Genomic DNA, 24,587 nt, shown 5'->3' with positions numbered 1-24,587 from the left:
GGCTAGGAGTGTTGTTAGAGCAAACAGAGCGGAAAATGACAAACTATTAAAGGGATGCTTTGGGATTTTGACAATGAAGCCATTTATCTATTCTGCAGAGTCGGATAAACTCATGGGTTACATTTGTATGTCTCTGCATACAGAGGAAGGTATTAGAGGTAGTTTCGCGATCCAGTGCTAACTAGCGTTAGCAATTGTGCAAATGCTAGTAAGCAACTTCCTTCAAACTGCACAGAGACACAAACATTGTATCCACAAGTTAATCTGGCTTTGGGGAAGTAAATACATGGCTTCATTACAACAACAAAAATTCAGCACCTCCACCCCCAAACTACAGTGGGGAGAACAAGTATTTGATAACCTGCTAAATCAGCAGTGTTTCCTACTCACAAAGCATGTAGAGGTCTGTAATTTTTATCATAGGTACACTTCAACTGTGAGAGACGGAATCCAGAAAGTAATCCAGAAGTAATTAATTTGCATTTTATTGCATGACATAAGTATTTGATACATCAGAAAAGCAGAACTTAATATTTGGTATAGAAACCTTTGTTTCCAATTACAAAGATCATACGTTTCCTGTAGTTCTTGACCAGGTTTGCACACACTGCAGCAGGGATTTTGGCCCACTCCTTCATACAGACCTTCTCCAGATCCTTCAGGTTTCGGGGCTGTCGCTGGGCAATACAGACTTTCAGCTCCCTCCAAAGATGTTCTATTGGATTCAGTTCTGGAGACTGGCTAGGCCACTCCAGGACCTTGAGATGCTTCTTACGGAGCCACTCCTTAGTTGCTCTGGCTGTGTGTTTCGGGTCGTTGTCATGCTGGAAGACCCAGCAACGACCCATATTCAATGCTCTTACTGAGGGAAGGCGGTTGTTTGCCAAGATCTCTCGATACATGGCCCCATTCATCCTCTCCTCAATACGGTGCAGTTGTCCTGTCCCCTTTGCAGAAAAACATCTCCAAAGAATGATGTTTCCACCTCCATGCTTTACGGTTGGGATGGTGTTCTTGGGGTTGTACTCTTCCTTCTTCCTCCAAACACGGCGAGTGGAGTTTAGACCAAAAAGCTCTATTTTCGTCTCATGAGACCACACGACCGTCTCCCATTCCTCCTCTGGATCATCCAGATGGTCATTGGCAAACTTCAGACGGGCCTGGACATGCGCTGGTTTGACCAGGTCCTGCCGTGTAGTTCTGGGCTGATCCCTCGCCTTCCTCATGATCATTGATGCCCCACGAGGTGAGATCTTGCATGTAGCTCCAGACTGAGGGTGATCGACTGTCATCTTGAACTTCTTCCATTTTCTAATAATTGCGCCAACAGTTGTTGCCTTCTCACCAAGCTGCTTGCCTATTGTCCTGTAGCCAATCACAGCCTTGTGCAGGTCTACAATTTTATACTTGATGTCCTTACACAGCTCTCTGGTCTTGGCCATTGTGGAGAGGTTGGAGTCTGTTCGATTGAGTGTGTGGACAGGTGTCTTTTATACAGGTAATGAGTTCAAACGGGTGCAGTTAATACAGGTAATGAATGGAGAACAGGAGGGCTTTTTAAGAAAAACTAACAGGTCTGTGAGAGCCGGAATTCTTACTGGTTGGTAGGTGATCAAATACTTATGTTATGCAATAAAATGCAAATTAATTACTTAAAAATCATACGTGATTTTCTGGATTTTTTAAAAGATTCTGTCTCACAGTTGAAGTGTACCTATGATAAAAATTACAGACCTCTACCTACTTTGTAAGTAGGAAACACTGACGATGTTGCTGGTTTGAATATTGGAGCCGACAAGGCATTACATTTTATAATAATCTGTTGATGTGCACTTGCACAAGGCACTTAACCCTAATTGCTCCAGGGGTTCTCCAGCAACACTGGCCATGACCCCACTGAGGGGATATGCATTAAAAACATTTGACTAAAATGTGTATCTTAAATGAGATCAATCAATGACATAACACACTTGTGTAATTTTAAAATTGCATTTTAGTCCCGAAATTCTAAGCATTCCCAAATGGCATTGACACTGGCCTGACATAACCCGAGTGTCAGTAAATTAATCTGAAAGCAGGAGTGCTGTTGGAGTGGAAGTGGGACGGTGGGGAGAGGATGGAATATATATGAGAGAGAGAGAGGAGAGAGGTAGAAAGAGCGAGAGAGAAAAAGCACAGAACGAACGAGAGAGAGCTCTCTGGTCCGTCTGTTGTTGTTGCCTCTTCCCTCCTCATCCTCTAGAGCCTCTCCAAAGAGCCCTGCTGTACTTAATAAAGTCCAGTCAAGCACTGGGCAGCACTCCAGAACCTGCTGTTTTTCTCCTACTTCCTTCAAACATGGCCCAAATGGGGGAAGAGAAAGAGAAAGAGAAAGAGAAAGAGAGAGAGAGAGAGAGAGAGAGAGAGAGAGAGAGAGAGAGAGAGAGAGAGAGAGAGAGAGAGAGAGAGAGAGATGTGGTGATTTGACTGATTGTATGTGGCTGCATGAATCTGTCAGAAGTGTTTCAGTAGTGCCTGTCAGAGATTGCATCCTACTGTAGGTCTTCTTGAGGATGATGATATTGAGGTTCTCATTTTAGCATCTCAATCCTTCTAGACCGAAGTGACTATGAATTTTATGTGGTTTACTTTTTAGGTTTGTAAAAAGGCTATTTCATCCTCTTAATATTTGTGACTAACAGTGAAATGAGATCTGATACTTGAGGCAGAGAAAACATTTCCAGCTACCAACGTCCTCCATATTCTTGAACAGACTGTCACCAACTAATGAAGAGAGATACGGATAATGTGTGTGTTGAGTTATTGTGGAAAGGTGTTTACAGAGAAGTAGTTGTGTGTGGAGGCATTTTTTGTATTTGACCTTGGTTAAGGGTTCACTTGCCCTGCAGTCTCTCATGAGACCCTGTAGAATGGGTGTGATCTGATAAAAACAGATTAACTCTTCGGCTCCAAAGTGACATTGTCCTCTCTTGGGTCGACCCGGGACGCATGCGTCCCATCTAGACATCTGGAAATGCAAATGCACTATGCTAAATGCTAATAGCACTCGTTAAAACTCAAACGTTCATTAAAACACACATGCAGGGTACTGAATTAAAGCTACACTCGTTGTGAATCCAGCCAACAAGTCCGATTTTTAAAATGCTTTTCGGCGAAAGCATGAGAAGCTATTATCTGATAGCATGCAACACCCCAAAAGACCCGCAGGGGACGTAAACAAAATAATTAGCATAGTCGGCGCTACACAAAACGCAGAAATAAAATATAAAACATTCATTACCTTTGACGGTCTTTGTTGGCACTCCTAGATGTCCCATAAACATCACTACTGGGTCTTTTTTTCTATTAAATCGGTCCATATATAGCCTAGATATCGATCTATGAAGACTGTGTGATCAAGGAAAAAACAGCGTTTTATAACGCAACGTCATTTTTTTAAATTAAAAAAGTTGACGATAAACTTTCACAAAACACTTCGAAATACTTTTGTAATGCAACTTTAGGTATTAGTAAACATTAATAATCTATCAAATTGATCACGGGGCGATGTATATTCAATAGCGGAGACCGGAGGAAATGGGCTGTCTCTTGTTCGTTTGACCAAGAAACAAAGCCTAGGCAATTGACAAGACTGGTGACATCGTGTGGAAGCTGTAGGAATTGCAATCTCAGCTCCAGGTAATTTGGTTTCCATTCAACAATACATGCAAGTGGCGCATTGATACTTTTTCCAGTTTTCAGTGATCAGTTTTTCTTCCGCTTTTCGATGAAACGCAGGCTCTGTTAGAGTCACAGCCGTGATTTAACCAGTTTTAGAAACGTCAGAGTGGTTTCTATCCACACATACTAATCATATGCATATACTATATTTCTGGCATGAGTAGCAGGACGCTGAAATGTTGCGCGATTTTTAACAGAATGTTTGAAAAAGTAGGGGGTAGGATTAACAGGTGTGGAGGTATTTTTTGTATTTGACCTTGGTTAAGGGTTCACTTGCCCTGCAGTCTCTCATGAGACCCTGTAGAATGGGTGTGATCTGATAAAAACAGATTAACTCTTCGGCTCCAAAGTGACATTGTCCTTTAAATTGTCCTATAAATATTGTGGTGGATGATTGTCATAAAATGGTTTCTAGCCTTGATATGCCTTGCTTGCTAGATGGTTGCTACACTAAATGGTAAATAACATGAGTTACCCCACATAAAGTAAAGTGTTCTAAAACTCGTTTAAAAAAAAGCACAATAATCATTATATAAGCAACAATCCATTATTATAATCTGATTTATTTGTCAGATAGATAATAATCCTTTGAGTGTTATTCATTGGTGGGGCTGTTTTTGACATTGTTTTATTAAACGTTTCCGGTGCGACGAGATGCGATATCCTTCTGGATGAAGTTTTATCTAGGAGGAGAACAGTCTACAGGCATATTTGTATGGCAGTCTTTATTTATTGAAATACCCTGCATTTCCCTTTGTAAGCCGGTACATCATGGCTTGATTCAAGGCCAAGACACACAGTCTTGGAGGTATGAGCTGGTAAGACTAAAGCAGGAAGCTACATGTCTACCATGTCGTGTGTTTAACGATACCCAATATAATATAAAGGTTGTCATTGTGAAAATATCCTATGTACAGAACATATGAGGCAGAAGCAATGCAAGTATTTCTAGGTTGTGAAAAAAAAAAAGGTTCAACAGGTTGCAATTCATAGAAAATCTTGGGTCATATTCATTAGGGAGCACCGTAGCAAAAGGTTATGCAATGGAAAATGAAAACAAGCATTTCAGGTATACGTTCAGGTATAGATAGTCCCTCCCTATTTCAGTCAGTTGTCTTCCATTTGGTGCTTATTATTTATTAAACCCGGGCTGCTTAAGAAATATGGATGTGCGTGCGTGTGTGAAATACGGCCTCGTTGTCACACCTAGGTTGGGTACCTGCGTTGAGTAATTTCCCCTAAATGACTGCCGGCCACGCCCCTAAATGACACACCATCTGCCGGCCCTAGACTCAATGCCAACTGGAGCGGAATTAAATTAGGGACTGAGTCAGTGGGGCGAAAACAAAGGGCTCAAATGTGGCACTGGTTTTAGCATGTTCCTATTAATAAGGGCCACAAAACAAGCCACGAAACAGAAAGAACAGAATCCCTCTCGCCTTGATGCTTTTCCAGAGAGCTCTAGTTATTGCTTTGTCGTTCTTTTGCTCTTGGTCTCTGCTACGTTCTAGGCTAGGTTTGTGTGTGTGCGTCTGCATCTCTCACGGAGTGTGTGTGTGTGTGCGTCTGCATCTCTCACGGAGTGTGTGTGTGTGTGCGTCTGCATCTCTCACGGAGTGTGTGTGTGTGTGCGTCTGCATCTCTCACGGAGTGTGTGTGTGTGTGTGTGTGTGTGTGTGTGTGTGTGTGTGTGTGTGTGTGTGTGTGTGTGTGTGTGTGTGTGTGTGTGTGTGTGTGTGTGTGTGTGTGTGTGTGTGTGTGTGTGTGTGTGTGTGTGTGTGTGTGTGTGTGTGTGTGTGTGTGTGTGTGTGTGTGTGTGGTGCCTGCGTACATACAACTGAGCATTGCCATTCGCTGAGCGATTTCCTCCAAGACGCAATGCTAACTGACAGGCTCTAGTCCTACTCTTGCCTGTGGCTGTGTGTTCTAAGAAACAAAAAGCCCTGTCAACTATTTTCTCACATGGCTCTCAGCACAACAAGGTGTGTTTGTCTGCCACATGTTGGTTTGGGTTAAGGCTTCAAATGCAAAGCTTCAAACTAGGCTAATTAAACAAAATCAAATCAAGTGTATTTGTCATATGTACATGACACACATGGTGTACACAGTACAAGTTAATGTTTACTTGCAGGTGCACCACATTTACTACAGACGGAGTATAGTACAGATGTAGGATATTAATTTGAGCTAGTTTGCTACAGCAGGAAAAATAATCATGCAGCAACAGGAAGTGTGAATTATTATGTGGATTATAATGAATGGACATTGTTGCAGGGCTGGTAACAGAGAGAATCAGTTGGATGGACATTTGATTTCTAAAAACGGGCCGTTTTTTTTCCAGGAATTGCGTCATATTAAAGACCACAGGCAGCTCATAGTTTCAAGTTTAGGGAAGTCTATAATTTATCCTACCATTTCTACGTTCCAGTAATGGATTCTATTTTATATAAAAATGTTTGTGGAACAGTTTCATTTCAATTACGTTTTCGTTTCTCAAAATTATTGTCACTTGGTTAATCATAAAAATCTGAATCAAAACGATAAAATCGAAATGTTTAAATTCAACTAAGGTACCAGCCTTTGCCATATAGACACACCGTGATCCTTCGGCAGCTAAAGAAATGAGTGCATGTTACTCAGCCTATTGGCCAATGCAGCAGTAGGCCTATAACTTCCATCGTCAACTAAGTAAAACAGACCCAAAGCCAACTAATAAATAAGCCTGATGAAAATTCAGGTTCTGTCAATCGTATTAATCTCTATACTCCCCCCGTCCGCCTCCCTTTCTACCGGTCTTGAGCTATCGCTAGTAAAGTGAAATATTGTATCAACTCAGCAGGTTGGCGTGCTCGTGGGCACGCGCTCCCTCAACCACCCACATCCTCATTGCTCACATGGAGCCTTCCAAACAAGAATTTTGTTTGTCAAACTCCTAAATTATGGATATAAAATTAAGTTACAGATCTCTGCAAACAACGTTTCCACTCTTAGAATAAATGTCTGTAATACATGCATTAACAGAAATGAATGTAGCCAGATGACAGGGATGAACGGTACATTTAGTAGACCTACTGGTTACATATGTAATGGTGAATTGATTTTTAAAAAATCTAATCAAAGGAGCAAACAATTCACACAATGGAACAATGCAGCAGACAGCGGAGCACATTCTGGAGAAAGACGCCCATATCGTCGCCACACACCACTCCCCTCATCTCAACACTTTAAAAGGATACTCAAGACACATTATCTTCACACATTTAAGATCATTTTCACTGACAACTGCAACTAAATAATCAACTAGTCCTATTGCCAAGCGCGCTGCCCAAAATGCTGGCTTCCCAAACAGGCATAGGCCTATGCATGTGATTTGAAACAATCCACAGATCCACAATCCACAGTACGACGTGCCATACTCCTTTTGTCCAGACTATCAGATACATGACCTGCACATACAGAGACAGAGCGGTGCCGTTTCGCTCACATTGATACTTCATCTGAGATCGAGTCTGTCGGCGTGCATCTCAGTCAGATCAATATTTTATTTGGATGAGCAAGGAGGTACGGTAGGACGGGGCCAGACGCCCTAAGGCTCGCCCATAACGCTGGCCCTGCATTGCTGTAGTGGTTGATTCATACAAGGAGGTACGGTAGGACGGGGCCAGACGCCCTAAGGCTCGCCCATAACGCTGGCCCTGCATTGTTGTAGTGGTTGATTCATACAAGGAGGTACGGTAGGACGGGGCCAGACCCCTAAGGCTCGCCCATAACGCCGGTCCTGCATTGTTGTAGTGGTTGATTCATACAAGGAGGTACGGTAGGCGGGGCCAGACCCCCTAAGGCTCGCCCATAACGCTGGCCCTGCATTGTTGTAGTGGTTGATTCATACAAGGAGGTACGGTAGGGCGGGGCCAGACCCCCTAAGGCTCGCCCATCACGCCGGCCCTGCATTGCTGTAGTGGTTGATTCATACAAGGAGGTACGGTAGGACGGGGCCAGACGCCCTAAGGCTCGCCCATAACGCTGGCCCTGCATTGTTGTAGTGGTTGATTCATACAAGGAGGTACGGTAGGACGGGGCCAGACCCCTAAGGCTCGCCCATCACGCTGGCCCTGCATTGTTGTAGTGGTTGATTCATACAAGGAGGTACGGTAGGACGGGGCCAGACCCCTAAGGCTCGCCCATAACGCCGGTCCTGCATTGTTGTAGTGGTTGATTCATACAAGGAGGTACGGTAGGGCGGGGCCAGACGCCCTGCATTGTTGTAGTTGCTCGGTAGGCCCAGATAACGCCCTGGCCCTGCATTGTTGTAGTGGTTGATTCATACAAGGAGGTACGGTAGGACGGGGCCAGACCCTTAAGGCTCGCCCATCACGCCGGTCCTGCATTGCTGTAGTGGTTGATTCATACGCCCAGACCCCCTAAGGCTCGCCCATAACGCCGGTCCTGCATTGCTGTAGTGGTTGATTCATACAAGGAGGTATGGTAGGGCGGGGCCAGACCCCCTAAGGCTCGCCCATAACGCCGGTCCTGCATTGCTGTAGTGGTTGATTCATACAAGGGCGGGGCCAGACCCCTTAAGGCTCGTACGCCGGTCCTGCATTGTTGTAGTGGTTGTAGGACGGTAGGGCGGGGCCAGACCCCCAGCCCATAATGCCGGCCCTGCATTGTTGTAGTGGTTGATTCATACAAGGAGGTACGGTAGGACGGGGCCAGACCCCCTAAGGCTCGCCCATAATGCCGGTCCTGCATTGCTGTAGTGGTTGATTCATACAAGGGAAAATCAAGTCTGGAATTTCAAAGTGGTATTAACAAACGTCAGAAGCGTTTTTTAAACCTCAAATACACTACTTGCTTCAAATGGCCTGCATAGCCGGAAAGGGCTCCTGTAACAGGGTGATCAAATTAGGATCCTACATCTGTATGTCAAATGCAGGCCTCAAGGGTCAACATAGTGCCGCAACATAGTGCCATAGGCAACCCCAAAAATAGCTTTTTTAAATTTGCATTTTTAAAGGTTCCAAAACTGACCATAGAAACAGTACAAGGAGAGCAGCTTGTCATTAGCGTACGGCTGTGAGGCAGGTCGAGCTACACTGTGACACCAGAAGGATCTAGCCAGGCAGGTAGCCTATCCTCCTAGACTGGTCCTAGATCTGTTTGTGTTGTCATCTTGCCATCTCTGGATCAGATCTGGGATCAGGCAGGTCCTAGAATGATCCCCGTCCTGTTAGTGCGGCATGATTATTCTGACCATAGAGTTGGCTATACAGCACATACAGAACCGGGACCAGCTAACGCCACGTCTGACCATAGGAGTTGCCTATACAGCACCAACAGATTTGGGACCAGCCCGGCAGGTCGCCTACTAACCTGGGCTACGGTGTGTCATCCTTCTCCCTATGAAACAGGATGTCAATTAGACTTTAAAGTGTGTCATTTGGAACAGTTGGTTGCTCTGGTTTGAGGTAATCATTACCTGAAGCTGCTTAGTCAATTACCAACATTAGCTAGAGAACACCTGCCTTAGTGTGCCAACACTAAGTGTGTGTGTGTGTGTGTGTGTGTGTGTGTGTGTGTGTGTGTGTGTGTGTGTGTGTGTGTGTGTGTGTGTGTGTGTGTGTGTGTGTGTGTGTGTGTGTGTGTGTGTGTGTGTGTGTGTGTGTGTGTGTGTGTGTGTGTGTGTGTGTGTGTGTGTTACCTAACACTGTCCCGTGATATTGCACTTAAAACTAAACAATTATTTTTTGACCTATAGACCTGTTTTGAATATATGTCTGAATAAAATGTGATGCCTCTGTATGACAATAATGTAGGTTACTGTGTACAATGATCATCTACTGTAGTAGTAGCAGCTATGATAATCGACAGTGCACAGGAGGCTGCTGAGGGGAGGACAGCTCACTATAATGTCAACAATAACAAAAACCATGCTGATACAATTCCACTGATTCTGCTCCAGCCATCACCCCTCCCCAATTAAGGTGCCACCAACCTCCAGTGCAGCAGTGGAATAACAGTGACAGAGTTGCAGGCTACTAGTGATAAAGGCACTGTGCTGGTTAGTTTGATTACTGTACCTGCTGCACTTTGTTCATCACACCACAGTGTATATCAGAAGTGTTCCTGTAGGCCTCCACTAGAAGAAAGATCTAAGAGAGACTGCGTTGGGAGACAAGGTGTCTCTTAATTCATTAGCCAGCCAGACGCAGAATGTCATTTAAGATGAGGTTGGCAGGCAGCCATATCGCCGTTAGTTTGTCCTCTACAGAGATATGAGCAAGAGAGAGAGAGATAAAGGGTGAAATCAAGAGGATACCTTTATCCATATTGAGATGACTCTTATCTAATTTCTCACTTAAAATACTCTGTACATCCTGTTTCAATATGTTCATCACGCTCTTACAGTTATACCGGCATGCAGTCCGGTCCTCTGGCAGTCTCTATGGGGGTGCCACAGGGTTCAATTCTCCGGCCGACTCTTTTCTCTGTATATATCAATGATGTTGCTCTTGCTGCGGGCGATTCCCTGATCCACCTCTACGCAGACGACACCATTCTGTATACTTCCGGCCCATCCTTGGACACTGTGCTATCTAACCTCCAAACAAGCTTCAATGCCATACAACATTCCTTCCGTGGCTTCCAACTGCTCTTAAATGCTAGTAAAACCAAATGCATGCTTTTCAACCGTTCGCTGCCTGCACCCGCATGCCCGACTAGCATCACCACCCTGGATGGTTCCGACCTAGAATATGTGGACATTGATAAGTACCTAGGTGTCTGGCTAGACTGTAAACTCTCCTTCCAGACTCATATCAAACATCTCCAATCTAAAATCAAATCTAGAGTCTGCTTTCTATTCCTCAACAAAGCCTCCTTCACTCACGCCGCCAAGCTTACCCTAGTAAAACTGACTATCCTACCGATCCTCGACTTCGGCGATGTCATCTACAAAATGGCTTCCAACACTCTACTCAGCAAACTGGATGCAGTTTCACAGTGCCATCCGTTTTGTTACTAAAGCACCTTACACCACCCACCACTGCGACCTGTATGCTCTAGTCGGCTGGCCCTCGCTACATATTCGTCACCAGACCCACTGGCTCCAGGTCATCTACAAGTCCATGCTAGGTAAAGCTCCGCCTTATCTCAGTTCACTGGTCACGATGGCAACACCCACCCGTAGCACGCGTTCCAGCAGGTGTATCTCACTGATCATCCCTAAAGCCAACAACTCATTTGGCCACCTTTCGTTCCAGTTCTCTGCTGCCTGTGACTGGAACGAATTGCAAAAATCGCTGAAGTTGGAGACTTATCTCCCTCACCAACTTCAAACATCTGCTATCTGAGCAGCTAACCTACCTGTACATGACCATCTGATCATTCATCACTCCAGTGTTAATCTGCAAAATTGTAATTATTCGCCTACCTCCTCATGCCTTTTGCACCCAATGTATATAGACTTTTTTTGTCTTTTTTTCAACTGTGTTATTGACTTGTTTATTGTTTACTCCATGTGTAACTCTGTGTTGTCTGTTCACACTGCTATGCTTTATCTTGGCCAGGTCGCAGTTACAAATGAGAACTTGTTCTCAACTAGCCTACCTGGTTAAATAAAGGTGAAATAAAAAATTTAATTAAATTGACTGACGCTGTAAGTAAAACAAAAGAGGACGACTACCATGTACTGAATTAATGGGTGAAGTGACAAAGGGTTGATGTGGTTGGTCAACAATAATGAAAAAAAAAAAAGGTAAATTGATTCAAATACATGTTATGACAACTTATGTCATGGTTATAACTGTAGGGTGGTCAAATCAAATGTTCTCGGTAAGGTCAAGTTTAGGTCAAATTGCCATGTGCTTATACAATACATTTTATGTAGTCTTGTTATGTAGGCTAGTTGTTTACACCTCCCATTAACAATTCTCTTTTGGCTTCCTCTCTCCTCTCAGTTCCCAAAGAGGGCCTAAAGAACCAGGCAGCGTTTGAGGAGATGAGAGTGAACTACATCAAGGAGCTGAGGAGGTCTGTGGGCAAGGCCACCAACAACTCTGGACAGACGTGGCAACGCTTCTTCCAGCTCACCAAGCTACTGGACGCCATGCATGATGTAAGCACTGGACCCGCATCACTGTATCCATAACATCAGGCACTGGACCCAGCGCCACATCACCATGCCAAGTCCCATTAACAAGCCTCCTCTATGCTATGCATAAGTAACAGTATAGCTTTCATCCGTCCCCTCGCCCCGACCCGGGCTCGAACCAGGGACCCTCTGCACACATGGACAACTGACACCTACGAAGCATCGTTACACATCTCTCCACAAATCCGCGGCCCTTGCAGAGCAAGGGGGACAACTACTTCAAGGCCTCAGAGCGAGTGACGTCACCGATTGAAACGCTATTAACACGCACCACCGCTAACTAACTAGCCATTTCACATACACAGAGCAAGTTCAAATAGCAGGTCCCCATCACTGACTGTCCCCATACAGGTCCCCTAACAATGTAAGGTAGTATCTCTGAAACAACAGATTACATTCCAATGACTAGCCCTAAAGGGTGTTTATTTTGGAATAGGCAGAGATTGCCCTGTATTGGTGAATAAATGGAACATGGAGGAATCAATGTCCAGGCTCAGAGTGGTGGGTCAATACAACTGTCCCCCTAACTAAATGCACTGACTGCAGGGGTTATGCAAGGACAACTTAGCATGTGGTGAAACATTAGGAGCTAGAAGCATTAGGAAAAATACTCACATCTCACTAATGCTGGGAAAGGTCCCTGATATTAGGGCTATGACAGTCCAAAATCAGTCTGCCAAACCATACTTTTGAAGTAAGTAGGATTTGAAGTGATTGACATGCATCAGAAAGGTATTGGGAAGTTCAGAAGATCATCAGGCAATAACCTTGTTCTTTTCTACACTGAAGAGCATAGATCTTAATTTATGTCCCCCAAGTCTGATTTAGTGCCTGGTCTTGTCCACTCTGTTCTGTTCTGCACTGTTTGTGGGCATTGTAGACACATATGTGTTCCTGAGAGTCTTCTCCTTCAGTGATGGGGTCATAATATTTTGTAGCTTTAACCGTTCAAAAGAGACGTATTTGTAGGAAGAAAACAAAAACCGCCGTTTATTACAACCGCATCTAGCAGCTACCAGAGGTTACTGACGTAACCCTGGTTCTATGAACCAAGCAATTATTATATTTATTCCCCCCCCCTCCAGAGCTTCCCTCGTGATCCCATTTTCAATTCATGCAACTACTAGTTTGGGAAACGATGCCCTATGTAGAAGAGGTATCGTCTATTGAGAATCAGTAGCACCCCCTAGTGGTATGTCAGACTCATGAGTCGTGACCCCTAACCGATAAACAATTAGTCATCAATGCCATGACAACGTTAACCTAAGGATCTGGCTATGGTAGGTGGCATCACTCTGAATAAGGTACGGTAAGGTAACCGAACACAATGCCATGACAACGTTAACCTAAGGATCTGGCTATGGTAGGTGGCATCACTCTGAATAAGGTACGGTAAGGTAACCGAACACAATGCCATGACAACGTTAACCTAAGGATCTGGCTATGGTAGGTGGCATCACTCTGAATAAGGTACGGTAAGGTAACCGAACACAATGCCATGACAACGTTAACCTAAGGATCTGGCTATGGTAGGTGCCATCACTCTGAATAAGGTACGGTAAGGTAACCGAACACAATGCCATGACAACGTTAACCTAAGGATCTGGCTATGGTAGGTGGCATCACTCTGAATAAGGTACGGTAAGGTAACCGAACACAATGCCATGACAACGTTAACCTAAGGATCTGGCTATGGTAGGTGGCATCACTCTGAATAAGGTACGGTAAGGTAACCGAACACAATGCCATGACAACGTTAACCTAAGGATCTGGCTATGGTAGGTGGCATCACTCTGAATAAGGTACGGTAAGGTAACCGAACACAATGCCATGACAACGTTAACCTAAGGATCTGGCTATGGTAGGTGCCATCACTCTGAATAAGGTACGGTAAGGTAACCGAACACAATGCCATGACAACGTTAACCTAAGGATCTGGCTATGGTAGGTGGCATCACTCTGAATAAGGTACGGTAAGGTAACCGAACACAATGCCATGACAACGTTAACCTAAGGATCTGGCTATGGTAGGTGCCATCACTCTGAATAAGGTACGGTAAGGTAACCGAACACAATGCCATGACAACGTTAACCTAAGGATCTGGCTATGGTAGGTGGCATCACTCTGAATAAGGTACGGTAAGGTAACCGAACACAATGCCATGACAACGTTAACCTAAGGATCTGGCTATGGTAGGTGCCATCACTCTGAATAAGGTACGGTAAGGTAACCGAACACAATGCCATGACAACGTTAACCTAGGGATCTGGCTATGGTAGGTGGCATCACTCTGAATAAGGTACGGTAAGGTAACCGAACACAATGCCATGACAACGTTAACCTAGGGATCTGGCTATGGTAGGTGGCATCACTCTGAATAAGGTACGGTAAGGTAACCGAACACACGTCAGAAAAGGGGAATGCCAATTCAAGGTTTCCCAGGGCACAAAGTTGACCCCAAATTCCAAGAACGAGGCTTTGATTGTACTGCGTATTATTCACACTTCATGATAAGCCAATGAAATCCCTATGCAAACACAGCTGGACTCTATCAAACTACAACTCTCCTTCCCGCTCTCCCTCCTCCGCTCTCAATGTGTATTTATTCCATTTTCTTTTTTTCTACATTTCTCTCTGCAATGTTGGGAAGGACCCATTTCACTGTTAGTCTCTATGTGACAAATAACATGTTATTGATTGATCCCTCCCTCTCTGTCCTCTAGCTGGTGGGGAACCTGCTAGACTTCTGTTTCTACACGTTCCGTGAGTCTCAGGCTCTGAAGGTGGAGTTTCCAGAGATGCTGGTGGAGATAATCAGTGACCAGATACCAAAGGTGGAGTCGGGCAACACACACACCCTCTACTTCCACAAGAAGTGACTGTACTGAGTCCTTGGGAGGAAGAGAGGAGAGAGAATAAAATAATGAGAGGGGGAGGAGTGGGAGAGAAGGAAGGCTAAGGAAGGACCCTAGCCTCAGGAGTGGCCTAACTACTATGCCAGCCAGTCGATCTGCTGCCCCCTCTCCTTTCTCAAATGGGACAGGAAGTGACACGTGAGGGACAGGAAGAGAGGTGGAGGAAGTTGAGTCCCCCACACTGCAGTCTCCGTCCGCCGGTTAGAGGTGACGCTGAGTGAGTGACATCTCAGAGCCAAGGAAAACGCACTGACGAGGACTTTTTAAAATGTGACAAAGCAGCATCCCGACCCTTAGCGTGCCACCACCCCCCAAAGACGATGTTTTTCTATGGATACGAAGCCATACATCTTTTTGGTTGCGCTACAGTCCATACATTCACACAGACCCACGTGTACAGTAATGCAGCACACACACAGGTAGACAGTAACACAGACCATGTTACCATCCTGAAAAATGTCAGATAACTGTGCTTTTGCATTGATTCATGGATACTACTACTCTGACAATGTGGAAAACAATGCTTAGATGTTGCTATGAAGTGTATTGTCATTAGGTTACATGGCAACATATACTTTTTCATGACAAAGACTAAATGTAGGGTTTCTGTGGGAGGATCAAGGTCTATTTGAACATACTCCAAGGGCTATACAAGCTTAATAATAAACTGAATAGTTGCATAAAAAGCTAACCAATTCCACTTTTGTTCTGCAGTGGTGTGCATTACAACACCCAAATGCCCACATAACTAAAATTGTTTTAACGTTGTATAACGATCAAAAACGTAACTCGTATTAATATGCAAAAACTTAAAAATTAAGAATTTTCAAAGTATGGTGTTTTGTGTGATCCAGTGTGAAAAAAGTTGAGTAACAGTTAAAAGTGAATCTGCCATGTCATACGTGAAGGCTTTCTGATATGTAGATGATTAACTACGCAACATTTGTCAATAGATTAATTCCATCCATAATAGGTGCGGGAGTATGGAAACACCTGATGGATTCACAATGACGACTTTCCCTCACATCTTAATGCATTTGACGGCGGTACACCCAGTTAATTATCCAGGGGTTCTCAACTTTTTGGGGCTGTGACCCCTTTTTCATAGCAAATTCATCAGGAACCCATTCATAATCAGAACACAACTATTGACTAAAAATATTTTATACTAGGACTTTGGCAGTGCATGTCTGGACGAACCAAGTCTTGGGCCATGGGAAAGACCATTTTAAAAGGCCCTTGGCATCAGAGAGAAAACATTGCCTTTTTCAAAGGTAATTTCCTGCAATTCTACACATTTTGTCATGGGGCCGATTTTTCGTTGTTGTGGCTTTAAAAGCTAATATCCAAAAATTCTACACATTTTGCCATGGGGCCGATTTTTCGTTGTTGTAGCTTTAAAGCTAATATCCAACAATTGTACACATTTTGCCATGAGGCAGAGATAAAACTTAGCTGTTTAAAGCTTGAATTACAATGCATATAAAAAACATTTTGGGGAATACAAGAATTTGGAATATTGATAATTTTGATTGAGTACTGTGGATACCAATATCCCTGTGAGCCTCCCAGGCCCATGTTCCCCAGGGTTAAGAACATCAGTTGTACAGTAGATTAATAATATGTATTACACCCTTTATATAGTATTATTCCACAGATCCCTTGGCCCAGATTTGTTTAGTCTGTTAGTAATAATAAAAGTACAAAAATAAATGATATACATTTTGAGATGTGGAGCCCACTTTGAGAACCCCTGAGTTATACAGTATAGTGAAAACATCAGAGCACCCATTTCTTGGTCTATTTCTACGTACTTACAGTGCATCCAAACCAGCACCCTTTGTGAAGTCAACCGACACTTATCTACCGTTTCCAGAAATAGTCATGAAGCATTTTGTAAGAGTGTTGTTGCAATGGTTTTCGGTTTCATAAACCAGACAATTTACACGTAAGGTGCTTCTTTTTGTAAACGCAAAGACGACGAAATAAGACTTTTCTGGTAACTAACATTATCAGCATTAGATACAGGGTTGGGTAGGTTACTTTCTAAATGTAATCTGTTACTAGCTACCTGTCTAAAATGTTCATCAGTAACGTATTTTCGTATTACCCAAACTCAGTAATGCAATCTGATTACTTCCAGGTACTTTTGGATTACTTTACCCTTAAGAGACATTAGAAGATGACAAAAACAATCCATCAAACGCATTGTGTGTGTCATCAGTGGTCTCCGACTTGTGCTCAGACCCGCTCAGGTGGAACAAACTTAAACTTGCGCCTTTCTCATTAAGAAAACAAAGGTGTCGTAATGTATTTTTCACAAACATCCATTCTGAATTTAAAAGTAATCTAGGTTTTTAAAAGTAGGCATCCGTAATTGGATATTATTTGTGCTGGTAAAGTAACTGATTACAGTTGCATTTTTTTGTAATCAGATTACATGTAACTCCCCAACCCTGATTAGATACAATAACCTTCAAACATACTGTATGGCGTTGATATTGGAACTGGATGTTGGAAAATGACATTACTCGACAGTCACAGTGCTTTAAGTAAATGAATAATGTGTTCAAATGTATCTGGCAAGCAGCAAATACATACAGTAAATGCAATGGCACTTGCTTAGGTTACAGTCACATTTCCCCCACTGTTGTACAGAAACTGTTTTGGAAGTATGTTGATACTGCTGATAAATGATTGACTCATTGCATTGACCACCTGTCCTGATTTTGTGTTGTCCATCTCGTCTTTGGGCCAACTCTAGATGTATGGCCAGTAATCTGGACCATTCTTACCAGACCTGGGTTCAAACTTGATTTGAAACTTTTCAAACTACTTGGAGCATTTGCTTTAGTCTGCCGGGACTGTCAGGTGGGTGGGGTTTGCATTTCAATTGGTTCCATTGCAAAAGTCAAGCTCAATTAAGTACAGCTAAAGAATTTGAAACCATTTCAAATAGTACTTGAACCCATGTCTTATTCTTACTAGTTTCACACCAGATTGACTGACTGCTTAACCATTGTGGAACACTATGATGCTACTGAATAGCGTGAGAGATAGATAGTCGTTCGAGAGGAAAAACAGAGGGGGCGTTTGGTTCCATCGTTTCACCTCATTTGTGAGGGTGTGTGGTTGTTGTTGTTTTTTCCCCCTGGCAAGCACGAGCAAAGTTGATCTGCTTTTTTCGAGGGCATTGTTAGTTTTCCTACGTTCTATAGGATTATGCGGAATATCCTAATTGCCTGAATTAGATTTGTACAGAAGAGATGTGACAATTGAGGCATTAACCCAGCTAGAACGTTGTGTGTCTGGTTGATAACTAAATGTGAATATATACAGAGAGACACTGCATGAATAAGGCCTATAGTTTAAAGGGATCGTTCACTTCAAAAATGTGAACTCCACTTTAAGGTGCTGTTGGTGTTTCACTATAGGTTCTACTTTGTAGGAAGCTGTCCAGAGTTGGACATAGAGAACAGACAATGGCAGGAGGATCACGATTAAAGAAAAAGCCAGTCCCTAAACGGTCTCATTTTGCAGACTGTCCATCCATGTCCCTTTTGTACATTGCTGTGTTGAAGTTGTGAACTGAAGGACCCTAAAGACACGCTGTAAAGAACTGCTATTCTTTTTCTTCTTATTTTACTCCTTTACCCTCTCCTTTTTATTTAAAAAAAAATGTGTCAAAAAAGGTTCATAGGACGAATGGGAAAAGTATTTTTGAAAGAATTATATTTTGCTGGAAACAATATTTAAGTACTTTGTCTAAAAACAGAACTTTTTTTGTAAAGTGAAATGTTTATGCATGCTTTTTTTGATGAGATGTTTACATTGTATTTAAGAAGGGAAAATTGTGCCTTTTTATCTCACCTGATTTAACATTTTACAGTATATATTGTAAATAATACAGAAAGTCATTATGTTTGAGTAGTGTAAAAAACATTTATACTTTAAAGGAATAATCCAGTCAAAAACTATTTTGGTATTGGTTTCATTAGTCCACGGTTAATCGTTTAAAAGAAATACAATTTAAACTAAAGTTTACTTCATCAGTCAAGTTGGCAAGATGTAGAGTTGGAAGTTGGAAACTCTGGCATATTTCTAGAGCTCTGACTTCCTAACCCTAAAGATCACCAACATGATTTTATCCTGTTTTTTTGTCTTGAAAGCACCAAAGTCACTTTGCTTATTGAAAAAAAGTATATCTTAAACTTGACTGCTGACATGCAAAACATTGAGACTGTATCAACAGGGGACTAATGAAACAAATTAAAATCGATAGTTTGAGTGGATTTTTCCTTTAACTTACATATTGTTGGAATATCTGCAGTTCATGCGGCTCCCACTTTATGTTGTCGTTTTGGGTCATAGAAAGAAATGGCACAATGTTCACACAAAAAAGCTAGCCTGCTCCTAGATCCGTTTGTGCAGTATTGTCAACTCTTGCCAGCCATTGTGATGCCAAACATGACGATTGGCAGGAGTTGGCAAGACAGTACAAACAGATCTGGGACCAGGCTACAAAAAGCCAACGGGTTAGAGTGAGTTATGAAAGTACCAAACATTGTGACAGACACTTTACTACCTGAATGTTAGAGAAAGAACAGAAATGTCGTCGTCTTTTCTTCTTCCTTTACAAATAATGTTAACTGTTGATCTGATTTGATTTGTACTTTTATTTTGCATTTTATGTCAATGTGACTTAAAAAAAGAAAAAAAGTAGGCAAACATATGTTATTTCTTTGTTAGAGAGAGTAGACCGTACCAAACTATGGATCAATGAGTTCTTGCTGTGGACATAATTATCTCCCAAACCCCTTGGCGATATGTGATTTAATAGCACCACACTAAAATCAAGCAATCAAAAAAAACATATTAAAGCTGAAATAGAGTAGGTTGAAAACACTCTTGCCTCTTCAGCTATTAAGGTTCCAACTCACAGGTTGATGTGGTCACCACACTTGGGATTCATTTGACTACACTTCCAATCCATTTAGGAAATAATCTGGACATACCATTTGAATTGGAAGAAAGGGCTCATCGGGGTATAACTCTTGGGTTGACTGAAAGTGACACCTAAATGAATTCGACTCCAATACTGTTGATAATATAGAACCCAAACCGTGCTACCCTGGGATTTCTAGAAACAACCATTTGTATCATTGAGATATGGATGCATCATGACTGTTCACAGGTTTAGTTGGCTTGGTCTCAGATTCCTCAGTGCTCCATATGGAAGTTCTCCTGTATGTGGCTTACTGCCTTGCTCAGAAATAAGTTAGTGGTTATCTGCTCATCCTTCTACAGTACAACACTATGCATTTGTACAAAGGGATTTCCAACCATCTCAATTACAGTATGCATATAGAACAAATGAGGACTTTCAATTCTGATCAATTCTAAACAAAAAAGCATGTTACTCAACCTTTACAGCAATAACTTCTCTGTGCAAGGACATGGATGTTCAGTAAACAAGTATTGGGACAGTGACACTTGGTTTGGCTCTACTTCAGCACTTTTGGATTTGAAATGATGCAATGACTATGAGAGGTTAAAGTGTATCATAATGCTAGGATATGGGACCAAATACTGAACTTTAGACTACTTTATTACACAAGTGAATTTGTGCTATTACTTTTGGTCCCCTAAAATGGGGGGGGGCGACGAAGACTATGTACAAAAAGTGCTGTACTTTCTAAATGGTTCACCCGATGAAAATGCCCTCAAATTAAAGCTGACAGTCTGCTCTTTAACCTCCAGTCATTGTATCATTCCAAATCCAAAGTGCTGGAGTACAGAGCCAAAACAACCAACAATGTGTCACTGTCCTAATACTTTGAGCTCACCATGTAGCTTACCATCGATTTCTGTCCTACTTCACAGATTATTGGACAGTTACAGTTGTAATGGAGCCACAGCATTAAACATTTTTTTAACAAACATTAACCCCGTATATTGAGACGAAGCCATATCCCCAAAGCCACATCCAAGCTCAGAGCAGCATTTCCTATTAATAGCACCTGGTTTGTTTTTATCCCAAAATACATTTTTAATCCAATGCTTTGTACAATATTTGTCAGCAACTATCCACAGTACATGAATATCCTTCAGCGTGAATAAAAACAACTAGTTCCTACTACAAACTGTATATCTTGAAGCAGATATTTGCCATTACTGTTTGCAAAACTATCAAGAGATTCCAATAAAACCGTTAACAAAATGTCATTTTTCTTGATTTGCAGTTTGTAAGTAACATAGAGTGTGTGCATGCGTCAGAAGAACCCAATGAGATCGTTTGAAAGAGGAAAACCAGAGGAAATGCACACAGCTCGGGCCACTGGCTTATCCAATCTGTCTATATAGATCCAGGACTGGGAAAATTGGAGTAGGAGGATGGGAGGAGGGATAGAGAGCCAGATGACTAATTAAGATGTGCCAGGAAGAGAAGAAAATGAGTTGAGAGAGGGAGAGAATTTAGCATGTTATTCAAATGCATGTTTGTTTTGATAACATGAACTGATCAAATATTTTTTTTTAGCTCATACATACTTAAGAATTCAATAGATAATGAAAGAGGGATGGAGATGGAAAACAGCAGAGACAAAAAAAAGCAAAAAGAGATTTATAATATTATAACCCCCTTCCGCCAGCCACCCTTGTAGACAGAATCACCATTAACCTCATTAAAAGCCTGATCTGAAAATACTCCCGGATGCCAGAGTGCAGCAACAGAACCCGACAGTATTACTTTTGCTCATTTCACTCTCTCTAAAAATCCACAGTCCACTTCCAAATCTCCCCCAGATTTCCAATAGCTTTCACTGTGTAGTCGTGCCAGATAAACAGAATCTATTGGATCAGTCCCATTTCACGGCTGCACCCGGCACACATGGCGGCTTCTGTGGCCCCCTTTCTCTCTCAGCTACCTCTTTTTCCTCTCTCAACATTCTACAGAATCTGTTTCACATTTATTTCGGTTTTTCTCTCATTTCTTCATCTGTTCTTCTCACCCTGCATTGGTTTTTAGCACTTTCATTTTTTTGCTGTTGCCTAAATCGCTCTGGAAAAACTTTTCCCACCAAGATAGAATATCTAAATATTAGCCTGGTTCAAGGGAATTGAGATTGTTATCCTAACACACTAGAGCAAAATCACATTGTGTACATCATATTCTTCTAAATGCTTACTTACGGGCCCTTCCCACAATCCAGAGAGAAAGAAAATAAATAGAAAACCCCCTCACAAAAATTACAAGTAATAATAGATACATAATGAGTAACGTGGCTATATACACAGGGTACCAGTACCGAGTCAATGTGCAGGGGTACGAGGTAATTGAGGTAGATATGGACATAACTAGGAATAAAAGTGACAGGATAGATCATTAACAGTAGAAGCAGCATATGTGATTAATCAAAATAAGTTAGTGCAAAGAGGGTCAATGCAGTCACACTGGACAAAAACAAACCATTTCAAAGATTTTACTGAGTTACAGTTCATACTGTATAAGGAAAGCAGTCAATTTAAATAAATGGATTAGGCCCTAATCTATGGATTTCACATGACTAGGAATACAGATATGCATGTGTTGGTCACAGATACCTTAAAAAGTAGGTGCAGATCAGAAAACCAGGCAGTATCTGGTGGGACCACCATTTGCCTTATGCAGCACGACATCTCCTTTGCATAGAGTTAATCTGTTGATTGTGGCCTGCCCACCGCCACCATGGGGCACCCTGTTCACAACTTTGACATCGGAAAACCGGTCGCCCACACAAGGCCATACAGTCTGCCATCTGCCCGGTACAGTTAAAAACAAGATTCATCTGTGAAAAGTACACTTCTCCAGCGTGCCAGTGGCCATCGAAAGTGAGGATTTGCACACTGAAGTTGGTTACGATGCCGAACTGCAGTCAGGTCAAGACCCTGCTGATCTCAGACGATCCCGCAGGTGAAGAAGCCAGATGTGGAGGTCCTGGGCTGGCGTGGTTACATGTGGTCGTGAGGTGGCTTATGGTAGACAAATTAACATTAAATTATCTGGCAACAGCTCTGGTAGACATTCCTGCCAATGGCATGATCCCTCAACTTCTGTGGCATTGTGTTATGACACAAAACTGCACATTTTAGAATGGCCTTTCATCTCCAGCACAAGGTGTAATGATCATACTGTTTAATCAGCTTCTTGATAAGCCACACCTGTCAGGTGGATGGATTATCTTGGCAAAGAAGAAATGCTGACTAACAGGGATGTAAAGTCATTTGTACATACAATTTGAGAAATAAGCTTTTTGTGCATATGTACATTTTCTGGAGATCTTTTATTTCAGCTCATGAAACACCACTTTATATGTTGAGTTTATAGTTACTCAAATAGCTACCCAGACTAACTACTTAGCAGGTCTTATGGTTTGGGGTAGATGCCGTTTAGAGTCCTGTTGGTTCCAGACTTGATGCATCGGTACTGCTTGCCGTGCGGTAGCAGAGAGAACAGTCTGACAATTTTTAGGGCCTTCCTCTGACAGAGGCTCTGGATGGCAGGGAGCTTGACCCTAGAGGTGTACTGGGCCGTACGCACTACTCTGTAGCGCCTCGCGGTCGGATGCCAAGCAGTTGCCCTACCAAGCAGTAAGGCACCCTCCGTTTCCTGTAGTCCACGAGCAGCACCTTTGCCTTGCTGACGTTGAGGGAGAGGTTGTCCTTAACCTCCCTATAGGCTGTCTCATTGTCGGTGATCGGACCTACCACCGTCATGTTGTCAGCAAACTTAATGGTGTTGAGGAGGTGGAGGACAGCTGACGTGCGGCCAAACACTGCTGTCCGAGGAAATTAAAAAGATCCAGCTAGATTTTTACTGTATCAAAATACACAACTATAAGTGGCAACATGGATGATTGGGCTGTAAATTAATCTCACAAATAGACGGACGGGCAGAGAGACAGCCAACTTGTTCCAAGTAAGCAGCAACAAGCTCATTCAAGTCCTAATATAAGTAATATTGGGGAAGATCCAACAGGAGTGACAGTTAACAAATGACCTAATTAGCAGGGAGAGTGAAAGATGAAGTGGAAAAAACAGAGGGGCTGTATCGAGGCAGTCTGACACTGATAATAATTTGACCATATCATTAGCTCAGCCTCGTTTGATTATTTAGCGCTGCTGTCACAGCCTCTTGTGGAGCCATGACGCCATCACTCCCCCCTCACCCACAGACCACCCTGTACTTTTAGCCTAAACAGCTGACCCAGCCAGTCGGCATGCCCTGCTCTCCAGTACAGACTACGTAAGAGTGGACGTCTTATGGTGTTTAAGACAACTGGAAACTCTGTGGGGGGTCAGAAAGTCGGAGCTCTGGAAAGAGGCCCATGTTTACGAGCATTCAAAACGATGTCTCCCAGTCAGAGCTAGTCCACCCCTCCCATCTTATTCCAAGCTGTCATGAATGCACTGAAGTCAGATTTCTGAGCTCCTTGTGGTTTTGAATGCGGCAAGACTTGGAGGCCAACGACGCGTGATAATTATGTAACATGCATCACACCCCAGTGGCCCACTGGAAGCAGTTTGTACATGAATTACACTAGATGAAATCCAAAGGATTTTCACGTGAGTGGAGGATTGAGGTGGAGGGAGAGGTTTGATAGACATCGTGGCCTGTTGATACAGCCTACAATGTTTTGGAAAATACTGTAGTCGTACAGCTGCAAGACTGGGACTAGAGCTTTCAGTTGGTGTATCCTAATGTATAATGCAGACGTAAGTAGGCCTCCATTATAGTGGAAGACCGACGGCTGTAGCAGAC

The 24,587-nt window shown here is 42.8% G+C and overlaps 1 protein-coding gene across 4 annotated transcripts in view; it reads left to right on the top strand.

Moving 5' to 3' along the window:
* The window catches only part of LOC124012602 (mineralocorticoid receptor-like), a 112,517-nt gene extending 92,075 nt beyond the window's left edge, over positions 1–20,442 (top strand). For all 4 annotated transcript variants that reach the window (XM_046326405.1, XM_046326403.1, XM_046326404.1 and 1 more), the window contains exons 8-9: positions 11,679–11,836; positions 14,597–20,442. In XM_046326405.1, the coding sequence (XP_046182361.1) occupies positions 11,679–11,836; positions 14,597–14,752 (314 nt within the window). In that variant the 3' untranslated portion in view covers positions 14,753–20,442. The remainder of the gene's footprint in view (positions 1–11,678; positions 11,837–14,596) is intronic.
* The last annotated feature ends 4,145 nt before the right edge of the window (positions 20,443–24,587 follow it).

This window comes from Oncorhynchus gorbuscha, linkage group LG24, assembly GCF_021184085.1.
Source record: "Oncorhynchus gorbuscha isolate QuinsamMale2020 ecotype Even-year linkage group LG24, OgorEven_v1.0, whole genome shotgun sequence".
NCBI lineage: Eukaryota > Metazoa > Chordata > Actinopteri > Salmoniformes > Salmonidae > Oncorhynchus > Oncorhynchus gorbuscha.
Note: the sequence above shows the minus strand (reverse complement) of the source record. Positions and strands in the feature narration are given on the sequence as shown.